Here is a 26,074-nt window from a genome sequence, read left to right as displayed (position 1 = left end):
GAAATGAAATGTAAGGTACTATTTTGGGATACTCTTCTCATATTCCTCTCATATACTGTGCCTCATCCACACATCAGTAATTACTGATGACATTGGCCTTGGAAAGAGCATTAATTAGTGGGTTATCTGTTTGCAAATGCACATAGGCCTTGGTTCTCTGGTTACAGATCACTTTTATGTGTCTTGTCTAGATCTGTTCAGAGGCAGGGAGTTATGCAGCTCAAAATAGAGGTTGGGGTGAATGTAATGGTGGGAATCTCTTTCCTCAGTTATAATGACATCACTTTCCTTGATAGGCAGGAGACAAGATGGTTGCCCATGCAACTGGACACATATATTTTCTGCTACAGACCTCTTACTCAGATACTATCTATTTTTTTATGGAATCTACCTATGAGCCAGCAAAAATATGATTTCAGAAGAGAAGAGAAACGGATATAAAGGAACCTCATTTAGCATTTATACAATAACTTTCCTGTCTCCATGAATCCCTTGCTGGTCACCTGCATAAATATTAAAACCTGGGCCATAGTTTTTTATGTTTATATCATGTATTATTTAGATCAGATTTGATATTTTAAATATTAAAACTGGGGACATAAAGCATTTTTAATTTATATCATGCTTATTTTGACAACAATACAGTTGATATGCAAAGAGACCATTTTAGTTTTCTAAGACATTTAATTGCCATTAATGTGGCAACCAGATTCNTACAGACCTCTTACTCAGATACTATCTATTTTTTTATGGAATCTACCTATGAGCCAGCAAAAGTATGATTTCAGAAGAGAAGAGAAATGGATATAAAGGAACCTCATTTAGCATTTATACAATAACTTTCCTGTCTCCATGAATCCCTTGCTGGTCACCTGCATAAATATTAGAACCTGGGCCATAGTTTTTTATGTTTATATCATGTATTATTTAGATCAGATTTGATATTTTAAATATTAAAACCGGGGACATAAAGCACTTTTAATTTATGGTATCATGCTTATTTTGACAACAATACAGTTGATATGCAAAGAGACCATTTTAGTTTTCTAAGACATTTAATTGCCATTAATGTGGCAACTAGATTGAAGATTCTGAATCCTCAATAATTTCTTGAAAATAATTAGTTTATGTATCTTTCCTTTGCAGTAAAATGGGCTATTGGTTTAATATACTATTCAAATTTACTATTTTCTAGTTCGATTTTCTTGCATCCTCAAGCATTCAAAGGGAGTGTCAAAATTTAAATGTTGCAGGCTACCAAGCAAAGCTTGGTAAAGCATTTCCCATCATTTCCCTTGTCCTCACTTTTTGTGGGCTGTGATTGCCACTTCAGTAAATACTTATCGAGGACTGACCTTACATGAGGAACACATAGAGTTCTAAGACATAGACTCTTCCCTCAAGCCTAATTGTGCTTATATAGAGGTTACAATCATTCTCTTTTAGGCCCTTGTCTGTTTTGGTGAAAATACTCATTTAAAAATTATCGTCCCTTTTGTTTCTATTTGAAGAATTTGGACTAAACCACCATTTTTCCCACCTATGAGGTCTGGGATCATCTACCTTTGCAAAGTCTGAACATGCTGGGTTTATTTAGCAACTTTTCTTCAAGGAACAAAATATAAGGCTTCACTTTGGACTCAAAAGTGAAAACTTTTACAAAGACATAGTTTTATTAGCTTTTTTTTTTTTTAAATCAGAAATTGTGACATTTTCTATCTCAGACTTGTGATATTTTCCCAGGAAAATGTTGCCTTATGGAAGTATGACAGTTGATGAGTGATAAGCTTTAAGGGAGAACATGTAAAGGAAATGAAAATCCCCAGCTTTGCCTCTTGCTTACATAACTTTGTTTTAATAGAAAAGTACTTCAAGGTATAGAAAAAGTACTTAAAGGTAGGTGGACATGATTTGCATTCTGAAGCTTCAGTAGTAACGGTTCTGCACCTTGCTTCTCTGTAGGTCAAGCCTGTGATATTTTGAATGTCACAGAAAATAGCATATGTTGCAAGACACCCTCTAAACCTCATACTCTCAAAACTGTATATCCAGGTAAGTTATCATAAGAGAGAATGGACATTTCTACATTTGCAGAAATAGAATATTGTTGACACACATAATTAGTAAAAACAAATATTATTTGAACTTCTTAGAATTTGTAGTGGGAATTATAATAAATTTCTTCCAAGTTTTTAATTTACATTTTCTGGATCAGGAAATATTTGTATTATAATAGCTGCATTTAAATTATATCAGTGGAGATAAACCCAGCCTAAATTCTTCAGACACCCTACTGAAAAGAGCACATCTCTATTGATTGAGTACAGTGATGCCTCTATTAAATTAAATTATGATTACTAAATCTTGGCTACATGAACAGATTTTAAATGCCTTTTCCTGGATAAAAGTAAATAAATGGGGGAGAAAACAAATTATTTTCCTGGGGAAAAAAATAAATTCTTACTCGTCAAGGATGGTTTGAGAGTGAAAATAGGAGGTAAGATAAATATAACTCAAAATTCTTTTCAGACTTTCACCCGTGGGCCAGTGAAATTGCAGCTGATGGCGATTGGATCTGCACTCATATCACTGAAATGCTGTACATGATATGTGTATCTCATATCTTGTGCACATAGTGAAATCTGTTTATAATTGTGTCATTGGTTGGTATACGAAACCTAATGAATTCTGTTTACCAACCATTTATATTTCTTCGTTTTGAATTATATTAGAGAAAATATGACCAGTTTAAGAAAATAAATTACATTTATAATTAAAGACATTGAAGAAAGTTGTATTTGTCAGAGAGTTCTGCTGCTGTAAAAGGCTGAAGTATTCAAGCTTTTCTTCAACCAAATTCAACTGAAGCCCTGTAGTGTAGCTATTGTTATCCAGATCCAGACAAGATTTAAAGCTGCTATAGAAAGGCATGAACCTAATTGTTGTTGTATTTTAAGGAAAAAAAAAAAGAAGAAGAAAAGAAAAGCAGAAAAGGAAAGAGTGAGGTAGTTTCTTTCTGATTAGGAAAAAACTTAATCACAGGGTTTACCCTGGCAAGAGTCAATGCACTTTATTGGGAGTATTCTGTATTAGTCTCCTTCTGTTGCTTGTAACAAAATATCTGGAACTGGGTGATTTGTAAGAAAACAATATATTTATTGCTTACAGATTTGGAAGCTAGGCACTTCAAAATCCAGGGAACTCATCTGGTGAGGGTCTTCCTTGGCAGTGGCTTTACAGAAGTGCAGGGATCTCACATGGCAGAAAATGGAAGAGCAGAGACAGAAAGAGAGTTCGTCATGCACTCTCCTTTTAATGCCCTCAGAGCCATGTCCACTATTCCAAGAATGGATCAATCTATTCATGAGGGTGCAGTCCTCACAATCCAATTACCTTTCCAAGGCCCCATCTTTCAACTATCACAATAGGATTTCCCACCCTCTTAACACTGTCACAGTGGGGACGAAGTCTCCACTACAATAAACTTTTGGGGGGACACAATTCAAACCTCAGTGAGTTTTGGGGGGACATTCAATCCACAGCAATTCTCTTTTTGATTCTGTTCAAGCAGAAGATGAAATCCTAGAGCAGAAGCAATGCTTAAAAGAAAGAGAGAAAAACAAATATTGAGCAAATATTGAGAGAAATCATAAAGACAACAGTGTCCGCTCCCCAGTTAATGGCTTTGTAAGCCCATCATTGAGTAACTTTTATTATTAGAGAGAAAAATCAAGGCAAAGACTTTGAAACCAAATGGTCTTAATTTTGAAGTTTTGAGAGTTAAGTATATAAAGCAACATCAGTCATGTGATAGGTAATAATTATTATCTATTGTTATCTGAAGTAAAGTGCTTATTAAATGCCAAGTATTTTACACATATATTATACATAATTCCTATAGCATCCATGCAAATAGTATTATTACACTAATTTTACATATGTGGAAACTGAGGCTCAGAGAAGTGAATTAATAATAAATATGTTGCAGATTGTCCTAATAGTACTCTGTCTTCTGGATACAAGTACATGTAGGGGTATGTGTAATTGTTTTCTTTGCATACATGGTCTCTAAGTCTGAATTGAAATAGAACATCTATAATAACCACCCAAATAGGCCATTATGACATGGTATCATGATTCTGATGAAAGGCTTCTTTTATCTTATTATGTTTAGGTGGGAGAGGCCTAAAACTTGAGGTATGGAATAATAGCCGGCCAGTACATCTTGAAGAAATACTTGAATACAATGAAAAAACTCCAGGCTATTTGGGTGCCAGTTGGGTAGATTCAGCTTCTTACAGTTGGCCCTTGGAACACGATACATTTGTTGCACGCTTCACTGGATTTTTGGTGGCTCCAGATTCTGATGTTTATAGATTCTACATCAAAGGTGATGACCGTTATGCTATTTATTTCAGCCATACTGGACTTCCAGAAGATAAGGTAGGGAAACCTCAGAATACTATTTGATATTATAAAAAGAATATGATGATCTTTATATGTATCTCACTTATTCTCAATCAAAATCAACGAATACATTAAGGAATCTATGAGAAATGATTTTATGTAGTTGGGTTTTTGGATATTTTAACATATCATATAATATAAGCTATAGTGTTGTCATGGAAAACCTATAGCCTAAAAGAAAGTCATTTCCCACATCTAAATTTTCTCAGTCAAGGGAAAAACACATATATTTTCTTTAAAAATGAAATTTTAAAAATTATTATGAAAAAATTATAACCACACATAGAAAATTTGGAAAAGAATGAAAATATTTCACTGTTTTGCATTTACTTGGTCATGAGATGAAAGTCTTTTCCTTTTATCACTATTTTTGTTTTTACATAGGTAGGATCATGCATCCAATTTCATAGTCATTTTTTGCCACATATTAGTATTAAGCACTAATGTTACCTTGTTTATGTAATCACCATTTTTAATGACTGAATATTATGTTACTATATGGGCTTACTAAGCTTAGTAACTATCTCCCTATTGATGTTTTTAATTTATTTCTGATTTTTAATGATCACAAATAATACTCTGTTGAACATCTATGTTTATTAGATTTTTCTGTATTTTGGATTATTTCCTTAGAAAAATTTCACAAATGTGAAATAGATCAAATCAAAATAACATTTTATGACTCTATTTATATGGTAAAGTTGCTTCACATACTGGTTGCAGAAGTTTAAATTGCTACCTGTAATTTACGAATTCTAATTTTTCCATAGCTTGTCGGCATGCTTCCTCCAAAGGTGGTATAGTCATTTCTAATGGGAAGCATGCAGAACCATTTAGCAATCTTTGGCATCTTTCAGGACAATCTCTAATGATCTAATTTGAGTTAAATCCCTCAGAGTTCTATGCAGAGAAAAGGAATATTTTATTTAACCATTACAACGTTCCTCCTGGCATGTATCTTTTTATTTCCCATTGGAATTCTAATTGTGGAAAAGCTATGGTGGTATAGTGGTGTTGGTGTTAGTGAAGGGTGGAAGGATGGAAGTGAGCTTCGATTATTTTTAAAAATTCGATTTCCTCATTGATAACAAATCTTAGAAGAAAACTATGAAGTAGTTTCTTATTTTTCTATTAATAAAAGTTCTAAGACTTATTAAAATAAGAAACTTTTATTAGACTTTAAAATAAAGTTTATTTAAAATTAAAATAAGACTTCTATTAAAATAAAAGATAATAAACTACTTCATATTTTTCTATTAATAAAAGTTCTAAGACTGACAGAAACAATAAATGATAAATAAAAGTTGAAAAGATTTATTAATAAATTATCTTCTTTCTCTCTCTCCCTCTCTCTCTGTCCTTCTGGGATAAGGTGAGGATCGCATATCACTCTGCCAATGCCAACAGTTATTTTTCCAGTCCAACACAAAGATCAGGTGACATTCATCTTCAGAAAGGAAAAGAGTAAGGTTTTTACTTGTCTTTAAATTTCTGTGTGGTATTTAAAAGCTGTAAGTTTGTATGTATAAACAATTTCATTTTGTTTTTAATTGATTGAAATCGATTGTTTTTAATTTAATTGTTAGTTTATTGGCTTAATTTGTAATTGTCCATTCTCCAAAATTTTATTAAATTTTGTTTCTATATTTTCAAAAATACTAGCATTTAGCCAACTGGAGGAATTTGAAATATAAATTAATCCTGTTGCAACAATTATAATTTTGCAAAATTTACTTAATCCTGTTTTTAGTTCTTTAGTAGGTCTTTTAAGTCAATCATTTATTTAATTTCTCTGTTCTTATAGCAGAGCTCTTGAATATTGCTAGAGAAAAATCACATGTATTAATGCCACTGTTAATATGTATTTATTATTTACTGATTTATTCTAGGCCATGGGCCACGTACTGTAAATTTAATACCAACAGTATTAAGATATACTCCCTGTCCTTAAGGAGCAAATAATTTAGTGCTGAAGTGTCCAGTCCTGAGAGCAGATTAGGGTATTATCCAAATAGCAGATTATCCTATTCAAAAAGCCATTCAGGATTCCTAGAAAACAGAAAGATAAAAGACATGATGTATTCAAAATGGAGAACGTGGAGAATGAAGTTACATGGAGAATGACAAAAGGTGCATTGAGATCATCTTCCATTTCACATCTGTTAGGTTTTACTGCGTAACAAACGACTCCAGGCTTTGGTAGCTTCAAACAACAAATGTCCACTATTTCACACAATTTTGTGGGTGGCTGGGCACTTCTTTTGGTCCTGGACAGTTTAATTGGGATAGATGGTCTAGGATGGCCTCACTCATGTATCTGGAGCCTCAGCTGTCATGGTTGGGACTTAGCTATATGGAGCATCCCATTCCACACGGTCTCTTATCTTCTGAGAGGCTAGCGCAGACTTGTCACATTGATGGATGGGTTCCCGGAAGTAAAGAAGACGATTCCTAATACACATGTACTTTCTGATACTTTGCTTGTGTCTCACTTGCTAATATCCTATTGGCCAAAGCAAAAGCCAAGCCTAAATTCAAGGGGTAAAGAAATAGACTTTACTTCTTGATGGAGGGAGTTTCTTTCTCTTGTTCTCTCTTTCTCTCTCTCTCTCTTCCCCCCTCCCTCATAGACTTTACTTCTTGATGGAGGGAGTTTCTTTCTCTTGTTCTCTCTTTCTCTCTCTCTCTTCCCCCCTCCCTCCCTCTTCCTTCCTTCCTTCCTTCCTTCCTTCCTTCCTTCCTTCCTTCCTTCCTTCCTTTTTCTTTCTTTCTCTCTCTCTTTCTTTATTTTCTCTTTCCAGATATTGATGAAATTATGTTCAGAGGCAGCACCATGAAGATCTGACAGAATTGGATAGAGAAGGCTGGGATCAATGGTACCTGGGAGCATTCACACTTAATGTTCTTACTGAGGTCTTAGCATTACATTCTTCTTCTCCTTCTACTACTACTTTATAATATACTTAAACATTTTATTTTTTAACCAAGATCACTACTGGGCTAGTTCAGGGTAAGTGGGGTGCCCAATTTATACCTACTGTGATTAAGTGTTAACACACCTTCAGACTCTGGCTTGGTCTTGGAAAATGAGTTCAGCCTACCTGCTCGGTGGAAGCACAGAGCTTGAATGAAAGCAACTCTTAATACGTCTGCTGCCTGGTGTTTGTGCTCCTGCAAGACCAGCTTGGCATTTACAAGGTGCACTTATAGTGATGGCTCTGAATTCTGAAATCGAGGCTACCCTAGCTCATTTATTGCACAATGGTTCCCAGAGCCTTTCCAAAGATGGCTCATATTGCCAATTTATTCTGCTTAGAGAGTATAGTTCTGTCCCTAAGTATGTGTCTTTTTGGTCAGAGCTACCCTAGCTCATTTATTGCACAATGGTTCCCAGAGCCTTTCCAAAGATGGCTCATATTGACAATTTATTCTGCTTAGAGAGTATAGTTCTGTCCCTAAGTATGTGTCTTTTTGGTCAGCTTCTTCTGCTTTGAATTCTACTTCACTTATTACTTTTTAAAAATCTTTAAATCATTAAAATTCTTTAGTGTCTGTTATTCATATGAAGAAAGAGAATAACAATACCTATTTTATGAGACTTCTGTGAAGATTACATATAAGAATGAATGCAGAGTGCTTTGTTTAGTGTCTAGCACATAGGAAGTGCCTAATTAGTACTTTTAAGCTGCAAGTAAGAATGCAGAATTTAGTGGTTCTTCTTTGAGTCCTGCGTCTTAGTTAGTGTTGGCCACCTCGATTCAGCAGAGATGGTGAACAGGTTCTTAGGGCAGCCAAGAGCCTGATGTAATCTCTCAGCTTCAGTTCTATCAGGGGCATCATCACATCCAGAGTCTCATCACCCAGACACATAAGAGATGCTACATTATGAGAGATGATAAATGTTTCTCATTCAGTCTTCCATGAACTGTGGACACTTATTCTCCCTATATAAGAATATCTGCTGAGTGATGTGAGGCAATTTAGAAGAACTCCCGGCTGGTCCTTTCAAAATGGGAGCATTGGTGGCATTGCTAGAAACTTAGATGGGGAAGCAGGAGTTTTACACTCACCTGTAACAGCTGTTCAGTGAATGCCTTATCCTGGATACACGGTTAGATGATGGGCAAGGGCTTTAAGAATTCCAAATATAAGGTGTGAATCACATCCAGCTTGTTGGAAGTCCATGGTCAATTTAGTCAGTAAACATTTTCTGAGGCAATGTTTTATTCCCCAGGTTACAATGGAGCCATATTTAAGGAACACGAGACTAGAAACTTTCAGTCCTGACACATACAACCTTTCAGATACAAAATATATGATATATCTAAGCCTGCCTGTCATTTACTTGAACATATTGAAGTACTTAACCTCTGCATATCCTATGTGTTGTATGCCAGAGAGTTATTATAATTGAAAGTGCTATTTTGTTTTAAGCTCCTTGAGGATGGGCAATAGATAAATAAATACTTAAATAAATATTTATTGATGAAACTAAATGAATTGGTCATGAATGGAAACAACTCTCTACTAATGCAGATATCTTATATAATTCATTTTGTTTTAGCAAATGACTATGAAATTTTAATATTTTAATATTTAAAATCAGGGATACTACAATATAAATCATTTAACAGGTAGGCTTTTTAGATAATGTTGATATTTTATTCATTGAAAATTTTATGACAAGTGTTCTGGGGAAAATGTTGTATTCATTAATTACTCTATTTTTCCAGATACTATATTGAAATCTTGCTGCAAGAGTATAGATTAAGTGCTTTTGTTGATGTTGGACTGTACCAGTATAGAAGTGTCTATACTGAACAACAAACGGAAGATGCAGTAAATGAGGAACAAGTTATTAAATCCCAGTCGACAGTCATTCAGGAAATACAGGTTTGCTATGATTATAGATTTATAGAAAGTAAATGTCTAAAATCAGGAGTTCTATTTCATTATTAATATTAGTAGGTACTATACTGTTTTGGAGGAAAGCATTCATGGAAAATTATTAAATTGTGACCTGGAGTATCTGTATTACAAGCCAAAAAGGCTGATACTTCATAAGACTAATTTTAAAATGTTTTAAAATATTATTTTATCATTTGTAGTAAAATGGAGCAATACATAAAGAGGCATTGAATAGCTGAATTATGATACTTCTAAAATGTATTTTTTCCATATATTAAAAAAATATTTTTTTTTAAATTGGAAAATAGGTTATAACGCTGGAAAACTGGGAAACAACTAATGCGATTAATGAAGTTCAGAAGATCACGGTAACCAGTCCATGTGTGGATGCTAATTCATGTTCACTTTACCAATATAGATTAATCTATAACACAGAGAAAACTGGTAAGTTATAAATACTAAGAGAAATATCATTTCTCTTCATGGATAGATGTAACATAAGATATTTGCTTTAGTGAAATTCTACTGTCTGGAAAATATTGTTTTAAAAGTATGCTGGACAAAGAAGCAGAAACACATATCATGAAGAAAAGTCTTCATATTGAAATAGAAAATTACAAACAACTTTCTGGCATATGCCATTATTTTCTTTTATAAAGATAGTAAAAAATGTGATCCAAAAGCACATCAGGATTTTGCAGATTGATGACTCGCAGGTGTAGGTTAAGAAAATAGGAATTGAACTCATCATTGCAGAGAAGTAAATATGTCTTTCGATTTCTCAAATTAAGTGATAGACCCATGAAACACTAATTGCATTTTGTAATAAATTCCAAAAATATTTTTTCCATTTCTGTTCACTGTTTCAATTAGTAAATATTGAGTGCTTACTGTTTGCTAAATACAATGCTTATTACTATGGAAATATTAGAATGATAAAATATGAGCCCTATCCTTAAAGAGATCACAAACCAACTAAATAGTCAATTTTATTGAAATTTAGAACATTATTTTCAGAACATAATTTCTGCAAATGATAACTTATATGGTACAGAGTATGGGTGCTTTCAAAATATAAATATAAAACATCAGTGTTGGCTGCAGTAGTTCAGAAAGATTTCAACTCCTCGTTTCAGAACATAATTTCTGCAAATGATAACTTATATGGTACAGAGTATGGGTGCTTTCAAAATTTAAATATAAAACATCAGTGTTGGCTGCAGTAGTTCAGAAAGATTTCAACTCTTCGGTTTTTTTTTCTTTAATTCACCCAAAAGTCTTGCTACCTGCTGATGCTTCTGACTTTGTACTGCAATCAGCTTTAAATGACCTCTGGTCTATAAAACCAGATACAGTTCAAGTAATAAGAACACAGAATCTCCAGAGCTACATCTACACGATAACCTTTATATCAACCAGAGGTAAGCGTGTCTTTCATTTTGCACTTCTCTAGGAAACAAATTTGTATCTTGTGCAATTCCATTGTAAAAGGCAAAAGTTTTTATAAAATGACAGAGGAAAAAATTGGATTCATAGCCTTATCAATGTCAGGAGAAATAGAAAGTGAATTATTAATTTTTTTCTATGATAACTAATACAAGTCCACTCCAATGCATGAGGGATGCACTGTATGTGCTTCTAATGCACTATCAGTATAATAGCCCACTTTATAAATTAGTAAAAATTAGCAAAAATATTAATTACGAAAATGAATTTAGAGTAAAGCAGTATTGTGTAGGAGACACTAGTCTGGCCGAATCTTGCCTGATGAAAGGGTTCTGTTGTCAAAGTCACATGGGAAACACTTCATATCATGGCTGCTTCTTGGAGATTGACAGATCTCATTAGAATATTAAAAACCCTGAGGAGTCTTACAGTCAAAAAAACAATTCACCTGTATTTAATACAAACTTATTTGATCTCTCCACCCTTTCTTTCCCCAAGTTATAGCTATTAACCTCTTATTAATGTTTTACATAGTTTTGGAAATACTGAGGTAGACATTTCACCTTAAAGTCAAGTTAAGCACCAGTTTGACTATTTTGGTACATCTAGCGCATGAAGTACGTCCCTGAATAAATGTGTGTGTGTTCACCTTAAAGTCAAGTTAAGCACCAGTTTGACTATTTTGGTACATCTAGCGCATGAAGTAGGTCCCTGAATAAATGTGTGTGTGTGTGTGTGTGTGTGTGTGTGTGTGTGTTTACTTTTCTTTGGGCAATCATTATTTTCCAATTGTTGTAAGTAAAATGTTACTTCACTGTTTATGTCTCATTTTATGAAATTGTTAATTTGATTGTTGAGTGGAGGATGAAGAATTTTGTTTAACATGAATTGAAGTTCTAAAAATTTCTCAAAAGTTAGATTGTCAAAATACTATATAAATGAAGATATGGTTATTCTTACTAATCTATTCATAGACCAGATAGAAATTTTAAGTCTTCAGCAGAGACCTTAAGAAATATGGTACCAAAATCTTAAGTGGGCAAATTTTAAGACTTTGCCCAACAGAGAAAGTCAATAGAATTTCATCCTTTCAGAGAAGAGAGACATCTGAGGACAAGGCCTTATTTCTCTTAAAGTGACATTTATGAACAAGCTTCACAGGCCTGGAGCTATTTCCTGGAATTCAGCTTTGTGTCCTATTCGTATCTAAAGAAAATAGCAGCATCCTAGCCAACTCTTATGCACTACAATAATGTTACTGGCACAAAACTAAAAGAATTTTTGGAATACCCTACTACCCATTGATCTTTACCTCATGGTCCCAATACATTCTTCTATTTTTCTTATAACACTTCCTTTTAAGCCATAGAAACAGAAATTTAAGTAGATACCATTTTGCTGTTTTGCTATTACTGCCATGGATAAATCTACTCCAACTACTCAAATTTAAGGATTTGCATCTTTCCCATTCATCCTTCTTTTGTGAAAATGGAACTTCAAAGAAAACTACTTCAGTTAAATTTGAGTGTCTGTTAGAAGATATATTGGTATTTTGTTAATTAACTTTTGGAAAATCTGTTTGGTACTTCTTTGCAGGAGATTTTGATCTGCTCGGTTATGAAGTATTTGATGGAAATAATGTCACACTGGATATTACAGAGCAAACCAAAGGAAAACCCAATTTGGAGACATTCACACTGAATTGGGATGGAATTGTTTCTAAGCCTCTTACTCCATGGTCATCGGAAGCTGAAGTACGCTCTAGGACTGTTCCTACCCCGTGTTTCTCTGCATCTTGTCACAGCATTCACTGGCCATTTGTAAACAGATAGGAAGGAGACATTACTTCCAAAAAACACTCCAACTAATTTAGTGCCTGACCAACTTACCACAATTTACATATCATGGGCAGTTTTGTCTGAAAGGAGACTCAAAGACAATATAATACAACCACTCCTTTTCCTAGGCAAGGCATCTTAAAGCTTTCAAAGCCTTGCTCTGCTTCTGCAGAGAGACTTGGTGTCCTTCTACCCACCCTAGCATTGTTCTGCATTCAAAATCTAATTTGTCATCATGTCAAAGGCAGAAATTCCTTGAGAAATGTAGTACAGTAAAAGCTTAACAATAAAGTATTGGTTAGTTTATATATCTTGTTATTTTATGAAGCAGAAAACTGTTGGAGTGTCAACCTTCTATAAAGAGCACGTTAAGGAATAGTAATACATTCTCCTACCTGGCATAGTGGGTTGGAGACAACCCAGAGTGAGCAGAGAAGGGAGGAAATAGGACAAAGACAGAGGGAAGGCAAGGGAAGATCTCAGATCAGTGTCAACAGGATCTAATGTATCTCCATGTGGGGCAGCTGTTTATAAAGAAAGAATGCTTGTGAGTTACTGAATTTTGACAACTACCTGTACCATGAATTTAAGTTAGTATTTGTGTGATGATTAAAGACCATATGTTGTCTCAAGTCCTTAATTCTAAACAATTTCTGTGCTTTGTCAGATAAACAGATGTGACAATTATAGGAGACTCATGAATGTGTACCCATTCCTTTATAACCCAAAATTATGTATTGTTTTTCAAAAATCATAAATACAGGCTTATGGTATATACTTCTCTTCTTTTGAAAAGCAAGAATGCATTGGAGTATATAGTTTTTCACCCACTTAATCCTGAGTTAGTAGGGAAAATTATTTATTTGGTATTAATTAATTTTTTTATTTCATATTAATTAAGTTAGGTTTGTTTCATTGCTCTTTTTAAAAAACCACTAAATAAATGTGTCTGCCTTGTGTAATACCTAAGCTAATATTAGCCAGTTGCATGTAGCTATTATTATTCTAAAATAAAACTCTTAAAAAGTCACCGGACGCTGAAGTTATCATATGTTAAAATTATCATGGCTAAAATATGGGAATTATCTTATAAAAATGTTCTATTAGAACTAATTAGTAATACTTCTTATGTTCTAACTCTTCGTGAAAAAGAATTTAATAAAGTTTATATTGTCAATTTAGTTTCAGGTAGCAATGGAAGAAATGGTTAGTACCCAGTGTCCACCACAGATTACAAATTTTGAAGAAGGATTTGTTGTGAAATACTTCAGAGACTATGAAACTGATTTTAACCTGGTACGGAATGTTTAATTAACTATGAAACTGGCCAAATAAGAATTCATGTGAATGTTTGCAATTTTATGATTTCTTCCTTGAACTAGTGTTAATTATTTTATCATTCAAAGTCAAATTGCAAAAATAATTTTGTTATATATTTATTGGTGAGGCCGGTTTTAGCATCTTCTCACGTTATAAAATGACTCATTTGTGAAAACTATATTTTCACCACACATAAGTTTTCTTCATCTACAAGAAGCAGACAAGATGGGCTACTGTAAGATCTACAGGCTTTTTTGTTTGTTTGTTTTCTTTACTTGGATGCAGAATAGATCCTATTTCCTCACTGACTTCAAAGAATATAATTTGTAGTGGGCATTATGGAGTAAATTGCTTTCCCTTGCTTTTTGAAATCACCTTCTGGTCAATGAGTACAATGCCTAGTCATTATTTCTTTCTTCATGAAATATAAAGATTTTTCTCTGATATACAGCAAAAGAAAAAAAATTAAATATACACTTCCTAATTCTCATTTTGAAGACTTGAGGAAGCCAGATATTTACCATTTCCAAGTGAGTACTATGAGAATAAGAAATAGTCTAGTTATTTAATTCAGATCAATACCCTAGAAAAAATATTATCCCTCAAAAATATATCACATGAACAGATTTATTAGTGAGAAAAAAAGGAAAATCTTTCATTTAATGGGTGATCTTTTCAACCTAATTTAATAAATATGCAAGTATTTGGGTTCTCCTATTCCGAATGTAGTACTGACAGTCATGTGGATTGCACAAGTAATTGACATTCTACTTCATCTCCTGTCACCACCCAACATGCGTTTCTATGCTCCTCCTAACCTTAGCTATTTATATTTCCCAACACCAGCCTCTCTCAGACATATTTTGACCTCTCTCTGAAGCCTTTGGCCCTTTTTTTGCACATATTTTACCCTCTCTCTGAAGCCCTTGGCCCTTTTTTCCCATTTGAACAGTGCTTTGAAATCTTTTTTTTATTTGAACAACTCCCATTCATCTTTAAAGACTTCACTCATTTGTCACTTCCTCTGAGTCATCTTTCTCGATGCTTTCATGTGAGTTCAGTGCTTCTCTTCAGCCTTAGTACTGGAATCACTGGCTCCTTTCTCCCAGTCTTGTGGCATCTACGCATAGGGATAGTGTTCTTCACCACTCGAGTCCTGAAGATTCAATAAAAAACAAACAAAAACCTGGCACACAGTAAACACTGAATAAACATTCATGGAGAAAATGAATAAATATCCTTAAGCAGTTCATAATATATGGAGAAAGGTAGGACTTGGGAAATAGTCTAATACAGTTGTAAGGGATTACATGATTACAGATCTAAATAAGGGCTTTAGAATTTCAGAAAAGAGAGAAAACATCTCAAATTAAAGTAGCTTGGAAAACAGTGGGGTTCAAGTGGAACTTGAATGACTTAGGTGGAGATGTTGGGAGACCTACAAGACGATAAATCATGTTTCATGTTTTCATTTGAAATATTATTGTTTCTGTAGGAACACATCAACAGAGGGCAGAAGACAGCTGAAACTGATGCTTACTGTGGTCGTTATTCCCTGAAAAACCCAGCTGTTCTTTTTGACTCAGCAGATGTTAAACCAAACAGACTACCGTATGGTGACATTTTATTATTTCCTTATAATCAGGTAAGCTCAACAAAATGATATGCTAATTGAATCTGGAAAATACCTTGGTAATAAAATTTTGTGAAATTTTAAGACAAGGAAAAGTTCTTACCATGTGAAATTATGTCATGTTGGACAGGCACTGTGGTTCACATTCTCGGTGCAGAATGCGAACAAAACAAAAACAGAAAAAACAACAGAGTACAGTGTATTATTTATTCTGCTTTATCTCATAATCATATAAAAATTATTTGCACACAAGTTTAAATGCTAAAACAGTTACAAATGTATAATCTTCTCCATTTTCTTCATTAATTAAGAGGAAACAAAAATGAATAGCCATCATAGAGTGATCTTGGTTATCCAGTCAGGGAAAATTGAAAGAAAATCATGAGCACAGGGGATGGTAGTTTTAGTTTGGATATTTAAGGCTCGCAAGCATAGATTTAGCCTTTCTCTTGTTTTAAAACTCTCAAATGGTCACACATGTTCTAAAATTCTCGGTTCTTAATATATTTGGCATGCTTAAGAAGTTGTAGCCTATTAAAATTGGTCTTTAATTATTACTATTTTATGGGGACATTAATCTCTGTCTCTAAATGCTCAACTGCATTCACATCCCAGTGGATCTGCCTGAATGTTTACCTCTCTTCTCTATGTGCAATGGACTTTTAAATGTACCAAAGAGTTTAGTTAGAGTTAATACCATAGCTCATCTCCATAGGGCGTGAATTGTTTTCACTTTTAAAGGAAACCGTATCTAAGAAAACAATAAAAAATTGATAATTAATGGTAAGGTCATTTCAACTCCACTTCCTCGTCTATAAAATCTTTTTCAATTCTGCAGCTAACTGGCTGAAATTAATCGTTTCTTTCTCTGAATTCTGGTACAATTTATGTGGGAAATATGCAATAAATTTTTTTGAATTGAGTTGAATTGATTTGAATTGTTACACATCAATTTAATGGAAAGATAATGTTACTGATTTTTTTCATATTTTTTATGTAGTTATGTTTAGCATACAAAGGATTCCTGGCGAATTATATTGGTCTAAAATTTCAGTACCAAGACAACAGCAAGATTACTAGAAATACTTATGTACAATTTACATATAACTTTTCTTATGGAAGCAAGTAAGTTACACTCTCAATTTGAAAACTCAGTTACACTATAGTTTATAAACTATGATGATAACACAAACTCATTTCTTGTGTTTTTTTGGTTTTGTCTTTTGTTTTATTTTTGGGGGGTGGGGGGAGAGGAAATCATGTGCACCATGGATCTAACATCTACTTTCCAGGGCTTTACATATGCTCCCTAACAGAAATAGTGTGTCAAAAAGAAATCTATAGATTATTAAAATAAAAATTGGTCTAGTGTCATCATTGCTCATGATCACTCATTGTTTTGTCTTCTAGTGACTGAGTCATTAGAAGACAAAGCAGTGGTAACTTTGGAATTTAATTACATATCATTAAATTTAATAATGTTTCTTGTTACTGAAGGAAGGTAGGAAGAGACCAGATTATCATAATACTGTCATTAGACTTTGAGGACTGAAAAAAGTACTTGCTATGAATTAGCAAGGAAAATAAATATTTCAATGAATATGTCAGAATAAAGGGAGAAAAGATATTTTGAAATGATACTTGCTTTGCCAAAAGTTAGACACATAGAAACGCAAATAGAGAAATATAAAGGAAGAAACTAATGAGCTTAGAGAAAGCTATTTAATTGCCACAATTATCATACCCTCAAGCACAATTTAGTTTTGTATAATTATGTTTTGTTTTTTATTAATTTTTATATATTCTGAAATTTATGTCAATTCTGACTTTTCATTTTCATTTGCAATACATGCAAAAATTTCATTTATAATAGAATAATAATGAAGACACACAGAAACACACACACACTTTTCTATTTTACAAAATACACCTCATAAATTTAGTCATGTTTATTGAAGTGTAATTTACATAAAGTAAAATTCACTCTTTTTAAGTGCGCAGTTCAATGAGTCTTAACAAATGTATACAGTCATGTAACCATCACCCCAATCAAATACAGAACATTTTTTCTCCACAATTTTAGAAGTTTCTTTTTCATATAAAGTTTATGTCATTAAAATAGCCATGGTTACATTTTCATATTTTGAGAAGATTTTTAAATGTTTCTCTAGTTTTTTTTCCTGTCATAGCTACATAAAAATCTTCTCTATTTTGTATGGATCTATACATGTTATGTCATACTTTAATACATGTCACTTATGTTTCCATCACTTTATAATCCATGGAGAGCACTGTTCTGTTGTCATCATGGGGATGGGGCTACAAGAACTCAGAACTGCTGTGTGGAGCAGTGTGAGGCAGAACTGGAGCCTACTCTTGACAGCCCCACAGAAGGAGAGAAAAATGACCCAAAGCTGGAAACAGAATCAAATGCCAATCATAAACAAAACAAAACGAAGACAAGACATTTTTTAAGAAGTCAGGATAATAAGGGAGAGTAGAATAATTAGATGAAATGAAAGGACAGTCTTGATGGAGGAGTTAGTTTCTGGGTGAAGATTATGGACTGAGAGCTGCTGCCCAGCACTGCAACTTCAAGTGTCCTGTTTTCTGTATCATCCTGACACTATTTTCAAAATCCAGGGGCCAGCTTCCAATGCATATCTTTAGAAGTATGTGCACTCTAAAATTCGTTGAAATATATTGGACTGGAAGGGGAACTTTGTTTGTTAAATGTTTAAAATAACGGTGGGAGACAGCCAGGGAGGGGATGTGGAGGATCTCCAGCAAAGCTAGGTCCCCAGGCACCACCAGGAGGAAACAAGATGCGTTCACTGGGGTAGTGACAGTAGCAGTGACAGGGGATGGGAATAGACAGGTGGGTCAGAGCACATCAGGGCCAGCTGGAGGCATCAGGCTAGTTCGCAGGTGAGATACACCCCTATCTGTACCCCAACCTAGATTTTAACCTGAAACCTTTTAAGGTTTTCCAGCTTATAGCTTTCTGTCCTGTGGAAGCAGAATGACCTTAAGTTAAGGAAAGAAGGAAAAGTCATAGTATCCAGTTTTCAAAAGAAAACATCATGTTTGATGTATGCATCTCTGGTGTCATATCCTGAGCACGTGGACCTAATGCTCTTCAGATGCTCTGATCCATTGATCAGAGTAGACCACTTGGCAGCTGTGGACCAACTTTAAATAAAGGTGTCAGAACCTTTTACCATGAGGAAGGAAGCCGTAGTTAAAATGTAGATATCTAACAGACATTTGTCAGAGAGAAAATCCTTAGTGAGGCATTAAGCTTTTCAAAAAATTATTGAGGAGACACAAAAATTCTACCACTGATATTCCTTGGATATCTAACAGACATTTGTCAGAGAGAAAATCCTTAGTGAGGCATTAAGCTTTTCAAAAAATTTTTGAGGAGACACAAAAATTCTACCACTGATATTCCTTGGATTCTTTTCTTTTCTTTCTTTCTATTTTTTTTTTTTTAAGATCTCAATTGACTTTATTGCCATTCTAGAATCAGGCACATGATTCTTCCATAAAATAGAATAAGATTATTCCAATGAGCCAAGCAGAGGAAATTGGTTTTGTAGACAGAAAGAAGCTTAAGAAAGCAGAAACGAAGAACAGAAAGAAGATCGGTCATCTCAAAATTACTTTCCTTGTGAGGTGAGACAAGAAGACAGAACAATAGAAAAATAATATCAAGTTACTTCATATTTTTGAAATAAGGATTAAAAAGATGATTTATGTATTGCCCCAGTAATAAAATCTAACATGCTTCCATAGGATGTAAAGAAAGAAAAATTGTTGTTCCTCAAGGACAGAAAGTTCATCAGACACTGCTGTTTGGTAGAATTTAAAGTGGACTTCAACGTAGAGAGCGAATACTGCATGAGCTCTGCGCGTCCTGCTGTGGGCAGTGTTTGCACAAAATTATAGGAAGCTACTCTCTAAGAAAGGTGCAGGACACTCCTGGGTCATGTTTTCTTATGGAAACTTAAAATAAGCAATCAAGCCTATTTCCCCCCTAACAAAAAAAGTACACCATTTTGAACCAAATGCTTAAGAAATGTCCTTTTCCTGGGCCGGCCCGGTGGCGCACTGCTACAGTGCGCCGCTTGGGAGCGTGGTGGCGCTCCCGCCGAGGGTTCGGATCCCACATACAGACCGGCCGCTCACTGGCTGAGCGAGGTGCAGGGGCAGCACCGAGGGTTGCGATCCATTGCCGGTCACGAAAAAAGACAAAAAGGAAAAAATAAAAAAAGAAATGTCCTTTTCCTAACAGTTTAGATTTATCCTCCCAGTGTCATTTGATTAAACAGCTTTGGCCTCTGTGTGCGCACTGTTGGCATTTTTTAAATGCATTTGATTCATCTTAGGTTTTCACAGAAGTAGAATAAGAGGGGGAGAGAGAGAGAGAGAGAGAGAGAGAGAGGAAGAGATCGATTAGATTGAAAAAGTTGTTCATCATCCTGATGCACAAATACATGCCTTTAAGGCCACTACACAGTTTAATCCAATATGTAAAATGGGACCAAAGTTAGCATCTGGAATGAATAAAACAAGTGGGGGCAATTCTGCAATTCACAGGGTAATTGTTGATTCAGAAGAGGCCACAAGTTCCTTCTGCTGGCAGTCACGTAGGCAGGAGAAATTCCAGGTGTTCGAGGCAGCCTTACCCATGTTAGTTGGTGAGGAGCATGGAAAGTCCTCGAACAGAGTGATTACATACCACAGCTTCACCCTCAATTTGCTTCAAATCTTGGATAATCCCATGGTGAATCTTTATGAAACAGAAGCTCGTGAAGGAATATCTGAAGGCACAGTTTGCTGCAACAGTGCTGCATTCCCACATTGAACAGCGGAATCACAATTTTAGTCTTGATGCCCACCCACAGCCCATATGAATATCATCCTCCATTGCCACAAGATTTTGGAATATTTTACAAATCCTAGTTCTTTCATGATAGTCAAGACATCATTTACCAATCACTACTTAGGTCTCTCCTTTTACCTTGCAATTTATCTGTTGTGCAGTAATTTGAAGATGCACTACATTTGATGAAGTTGATGGGTTTTCTTTGACTAAATATTACAAGACCTTTTAAATAAAAATTTCACAAAGAGTAAGGTTCTCTTGTTGAAACTATTATTATCAAGGCAAAGTAAACTCTCCTACTTCTATTAAAAAAAAGAGAATCAGAGGTGCCCAAACTCTCATAGCTGAAATGCTTAATTGTAATTTATGGGATTCCATTGTAGTTAATATTTAATAGAAAATCTAAATCTAAGTTTGATATTTAAAAGGTATCATGCAGCCATTTATGTCTATAAATAACTTAACTCCTTTTAGACACTTAGAATAATTGACAGTGCTACTCCGGTGAGATCTTCTGGAGGTAATATCAAGTTCCAATTTGCTTCTTAGCATTGGACTGAATTTACTGTTCTATCTGTGGGGATTTTTGCTAAAATAGTTGACTCTGTTCCTATGTCTTGTTTTTGTTAATGTGCTTGACACCAACGTGTGTGCTCCTTAGTTTCCTTACATGTTGTTATAGAATGGTATTTTACATTCCCATGGCTCTTGCCAAGGCTACAAATAAAAGAACACCTATATTTGTATGCAACATTAAATCCTTTACTGCCCTTGAAAGTTTCTGCCTGCTGTGCCTTGTTATGGCTTCTTTTCTGTGCTAATAAAGTATGCTTGAAGGTTTACTTATAGAGAAAAAAGCTTTTATTCTTTAAATTTTTAATGCTTTTTATGGTGCATTTGTTTACATTAAACATTATAAGTCATTTATACACAAAATTTTTCAACCATATTTCAGCTGGACCTACACTTGCATAGATCTTCTGGATATCATACAAGCCAAATATTCTGGGACGAATTTTTCTCTTCAAAGGATTAGTTTACAGAAAGCATCAGAATCACAGTCTTTCTATGTGGATATAGTATACATTGGACAGACATCTACAATCTCAACACTGGATGGTATGTTATAAAATTTTATATCCTCTGTTAGTTTACAGAAAGCATCAGAATCACAGTCTTTCTATGTGGATATAGTATACATTGGACAGCCATCTACAATCTCAACACTGGATGGTATGTTATAAAATTTTATATCCTCTTTAGTCTTCTAAATCTATCTTATAGTAAAATCTTACCATAAAAATTATTTTAAATTCTGTCATACAGATAGAAACATTAATCTCTAAATACTAATGAGCCATTCTTTTATCTCAATAATATGATTTAACTTTACTTTTTAACAGATAGGGCAAGGTGATTATTCTAAAGATAAATGTATCATTAACATAAACTTTTTAATTGTAGCAGGAATTAGCTTTATGGTTCTTGGTTTTGCTTATGGATACACTGTGGCAAATATTTTCATTTTGCCTTTTATAAAACATTTTGCTTTATCTTTGAGAAAACCAACTACAAAGAGGGAAATCTATTCCTAAAATACAGCTATTGACATTGACATCCGTCTAGTAAGGTTGACCTGACATTTTCCATGACTTAAGAGTGGTAATTAATAATGCTATAAATAAAACCTTATTTTTGATAGTCTTAGCACTGTCTTTTTAGTCACATTAATAAACCCATACATATATGAGATGTGATAATAAAATAATAAACTCCACAATGTTCTAAAAAATCAACATAACTCCAAAGAGTCATCTTAAAAAGTGTTTTTTTCCATTCTTGAGAGGAGTGTTGGAATCCTTTGGAATGGTTTTCACCTGCAAGGTGATGAGCCAACTGATAAAAAACTAAATGTTACTACGACTAATCACTCCTTTTGAATCTGCTACCACCAGACATATGTTATGCTTGGTGGGACACATGTATAAGACAGCTGGATTGTGCTGGGATAAATGTTGCAGTTCATTAAAATATTCACTTCGCACCTACGATGTGGCAGGCACGGTGTCAAGTATTGAAGAAAGAGCAGTGACCAAGACAGTCCTTGTCCTGCCCTCATGGAGCGTACATCCTAGTGAGCACCACCTTCAAGGAACTTAGAACAGAGTAAAGCTAACTGGCCCACCGAAAGCCAGATGGAACTTAGGGCTTGGTGGCTTTTAAATATTTGGTTTTAAAGACATTAAAGCTTTGTAATCTAGAAGTGAAAGTTTACCAAGCTTCACAAACTTCTTGCTTTAAGGTCTTCTATATAAAATTTTATTTTAAACAAATTATTCCATGACATGTTGATATTACTTGATGGTTTTCTTTTTAGCAGCAGAAGTTATAAAATTTTATCTCTCACTTTTTGTTTACTTATATTCTTTAGAAATGCCAAAGAGAAGACTTCCAGCATTAGCAAATAAAGGAATATTTTTAAAACATTTTCAGGTGAATCAAACCAAAATAAATGGATCAACTATGACAAACCAATATTCTGTTACCATGACCTCATATAATTGCAGTTATAATATACCCATGATGGCTGTGAGCTTTGGGCAGGTGAGCCTAAAATTTTTCGTTATTATTTTCAACTTAATGAGCATTAGTTTTTTATGTAGTAAAATTTCTTTATAATTTTTAGTAATAGCTGACATACAGATTGAATATATTTTAATAGGGCAAGACAGTTATTCTAAGGATAAATGAAGATTTAGAGGCTTGTTGAACTTGAGCATGAAAATTGACTTAAGTATTAAAAAATTCTTGAAAAAATATATCTATGGGGAAAAAAGACAGGAAAATACACTTAAAAAACAAAGTCAGTCAGATTTAAGAAGAGTTTTCTTTGTTGAATTTAAAGGAAAAATTGTGGGCTCTTTCAATAAAGATTCTTGAATAGAGACTATTGGAAGAAGAGTTGAGATTCTTCATTATAATTATAAATTGTTTCTGTTATAAACATTACTTTTTTGTGTGTATGTGACTGGTAAGGGTATTGCAACCCTCGGCTTGGTGTCGTCTGCACTGCACTCAGCCAGTGAGCACACTGGCCATCCCTATATAGGGTCTGAACCCGCGGCGGGAGCGCCTCTGCGCTCCCAGTGCCGCACTCTCCCAAGTGAGCCACAGGTCAGCCCATCAACATTACTTATTTTGCTGGTATCAAAATTTATACAAGGAAGGAAATGGAGGTTTTCAATAATTCTAAGAGCATCTGACCAGTTTATTGTACATTTATAATAAGATGACTATTAAATATTATAAGATTAAAGGTTAAGTAATAATTAACCATTGGAATTAGATTATAGTCTCACAGAGAACTTTTTGCTGACTAAACAATTTTATGATTTAAAAATACAGAAAAACTATAAATATTCCAAAAAAATTGCCTTTACCCCATCCTGGCCCAATATTTTAGTCTTAGTATCTTCAAGATGGATGTCTTGCAAATGGTTTCCAGTCTTTTACTCTTAGTTCTATTACAAAACATGATAATTAACTCAGAGCTTTGTGTTCTCAAAGATTTTGTGTCAACAGTTTCTCATTTTTCAAGATTCCTCATTAAACTAATAATTGCTGATTGTTACCTTTAGCTTTAATTATTTATCCAAGGTGAAGTTAAAGAATATGGGACTTATATTTTTGTGACCTTTAAAAAAATTCAAATGAGAGTTACATGCAATATCATGCACATATGTTAAATATGCCCATCAATTAATTGTTTTAAAAACACTAACTTTGAGATAATTGTAGATTCACTTGCAGTTGTAAGAAATAATGCAGAGATATTTTTTATATTCTTCACTCATTTTCCCCCAGTAGCAACTTCTTATATAATATAGCATAATATCATAATCAGAAAATGGACATTGATACAATCCACTGACCTTATTCAGATTTTACCAGTTTTACATGCACTCGTGTGTGTGTGTGTGTGTGTGTGTGTGGTTCTTATATAATTTAATCACATGTGTAGGTTAATCTGACCACCACCAGGACAGTTCCATCACAAACATCCCTTGTGCTACCCTTCACAGCCACGGCCACCACAGCCACTTCCATCACTCCTTCCCTCCTCTGTTATATATGGAAACCACTAATCTGCTCTGTCTCTATAATTTTGTCTTTTCAACAATCCTATATAAATGAAATCAGACCTTATATAATCAAACCGTTATGTAACCTTTTGAGATTATCTTTTTTCAGTCAGAGTAATTCTCTTGAGATCCATCCAAGTTGTTTGTTCATCAAGAGTGTTGATTTTGATTACTGATTAGTATTTAATGTTATGGATGTACTGTATTTGATTTAACCATTTACCCATTGAAGAACATTTGAATTGTTTCTTGGTTTTGGCTATTGTGAATAAGGCTGTTATGAGCATTCATCTACAGATTATTGTGTGATGTAAGTTTTTATTTTTCTGGGTTAAATGCCCAACAATGCAATTATAGGGTCATATGGTAAGTACATGTATAGTTCTGTAAGAGACTACCATACTCTTTTCCAAAGAGGTTCAACTCATACTTTCCCACCAGCAATGGATCCAGCTTCTGCACAGTCTTGTCAGCATATTGGTATTATCTCTATTTTTCATTTTAGCCATTCTGATAGTATGTGTAGTGATAGTTTATTTTGGCTTTAATTTGTGTTACCCAGTGGCTGATGATGTTGAACATCTTTTCATGGGCTTGTCTGCTACCTATATATCTTCTTCTGTGAAACATCTAGACACAAGTCTTTTGTCAGATATGTGGTTTGCAAATATTTTCTTCCAAGTTTTACCTTGCTTTTTAATATTTCTTCATAAAGTCTTTCACAGAGTAAAATTTTAACATTTTGATGAGACTGAATTTATTAATTTTTTCATTTTATGAACGGTGCTTTCAGTTTTAAGTCTAAGAACTCCTTACTTACCCTTAGGTCCTGAGGATTTTTCTATTTTTTTTTTAACCTAAAAGCTTTATAGATTTACATTATATATTTAAGGCCATGATCCATTTGAGTTAATGTTCATATAAGATATGGTTTAAAGTCAATGTTCATTTGTTTGCCTGTGGCTTCAATTGCTCCAGCAACATTTATTGAAAAGGTTATCTTTCCTATATTTAATTACTTTTGCACATTTGTCTAAAATCAGTTGGACATTTTTGTGGGTATATTTCTTGGTTCTCTATTTTGTTTCATTCTTCTATGTGTCAGTCCTTCCACCAATATCACACTCTCTTGATTACTAAAGCTATAGAGAGAGCCTTAACATTTGTACAGTGATTTCATTCACTTTATTCTTCTTGTGCAATTTTTTTTTAGCTATTCTAAGTCTATGTCTTTCCATATAAATTTTAGAATAAGCTTTTAATAGGAATTGCATTAAACCTATAGATTGTTCTGAAAAAAATTGACATCATGATTATGTTGAGTCTTCTAATCCATGAACATAGTATGTTTCTCCATTTATTTAGGTCCTCTGTGCTTTCTCTTATCAGTGTATTTAGGTTTTCTTTGATTAGTTTTATCAGCATTTTG

The 26,074-nt window shown here is 34.0% G+C and overlaps 1 protein-coding gene across 1 annotated transcript in view; it reads left to right on the top strand.

Annotated features, from left to right (window-relative positions):
* The window catches only part of LOC103606148 (fibrocystin-L), a gene marked incomplete at both ends in the record, with an annotated part of 125,955 nt that overhangs the window by 11,415 nt on the left and 88,466 nt on the right, over positions 1–26,074 (top strand). The window contains 12 exons of the mRNA XM_008590740.1: positions 1,963–2,052; positions 4,175–4,443; positions 5,840–5,931; positions 9,201–9,360; positions 9,684–9,819; positions 10,653–10,796; positions 12,418–12,575; positions 13,842–13,955; positions 15,475–15,624; positions 16,613–16,737; positions 21,459–21,622; positions 22,935–23,107. Of these exons, the coding sequence (XP_008588962.1) occupies positions 1,963–2,052; positions 4,175–4,443; positions 5,840–5,931; positions 9,201–9,360; positions 9,684–9,819; positions 10,653–10,796; positions 12,418–12,575; positions 13,842–13,955; positions 15,475–15,624; positions 16,613–16,737; positions 21,459–21,622; positions 22,935–23,107 (1,775 nt within the window). The remainder of the gene's footprint in view (positions 1–1,962; positions 2,053–4,174; positions 4,444–5,839; positions 5,932–9,200; positions 9,361–9,683; positions 9,820–10,652; positions 10,797–12,417; positions 12,576–13,841; positions 13,956–15,474; positions 15,625–16,612; positions 16,738–21,458; positions 21,623–22,934; positions 23,108–26,074) is intronic.

The sequence above is a fragment of the Galeopterus variegatus genome, unplaced genomic scaffold (assembly GCF_000696425.1).
Source record: "Galeopterus variegatus unplaced genomic scaffold, G_variegatus-3.0.2 Scaffold6346, whole genome shotgun sequence".
Lineage (NCBI taxonomy): Eukaryota > Metazoa > Chordata > Mammalia > Dermoptera > Cynocephalidae > Galeopterus > Galeopterus variegatus.
This window is presented reverse-complemented; position numbering and strand designations above follow the sequence as displayed.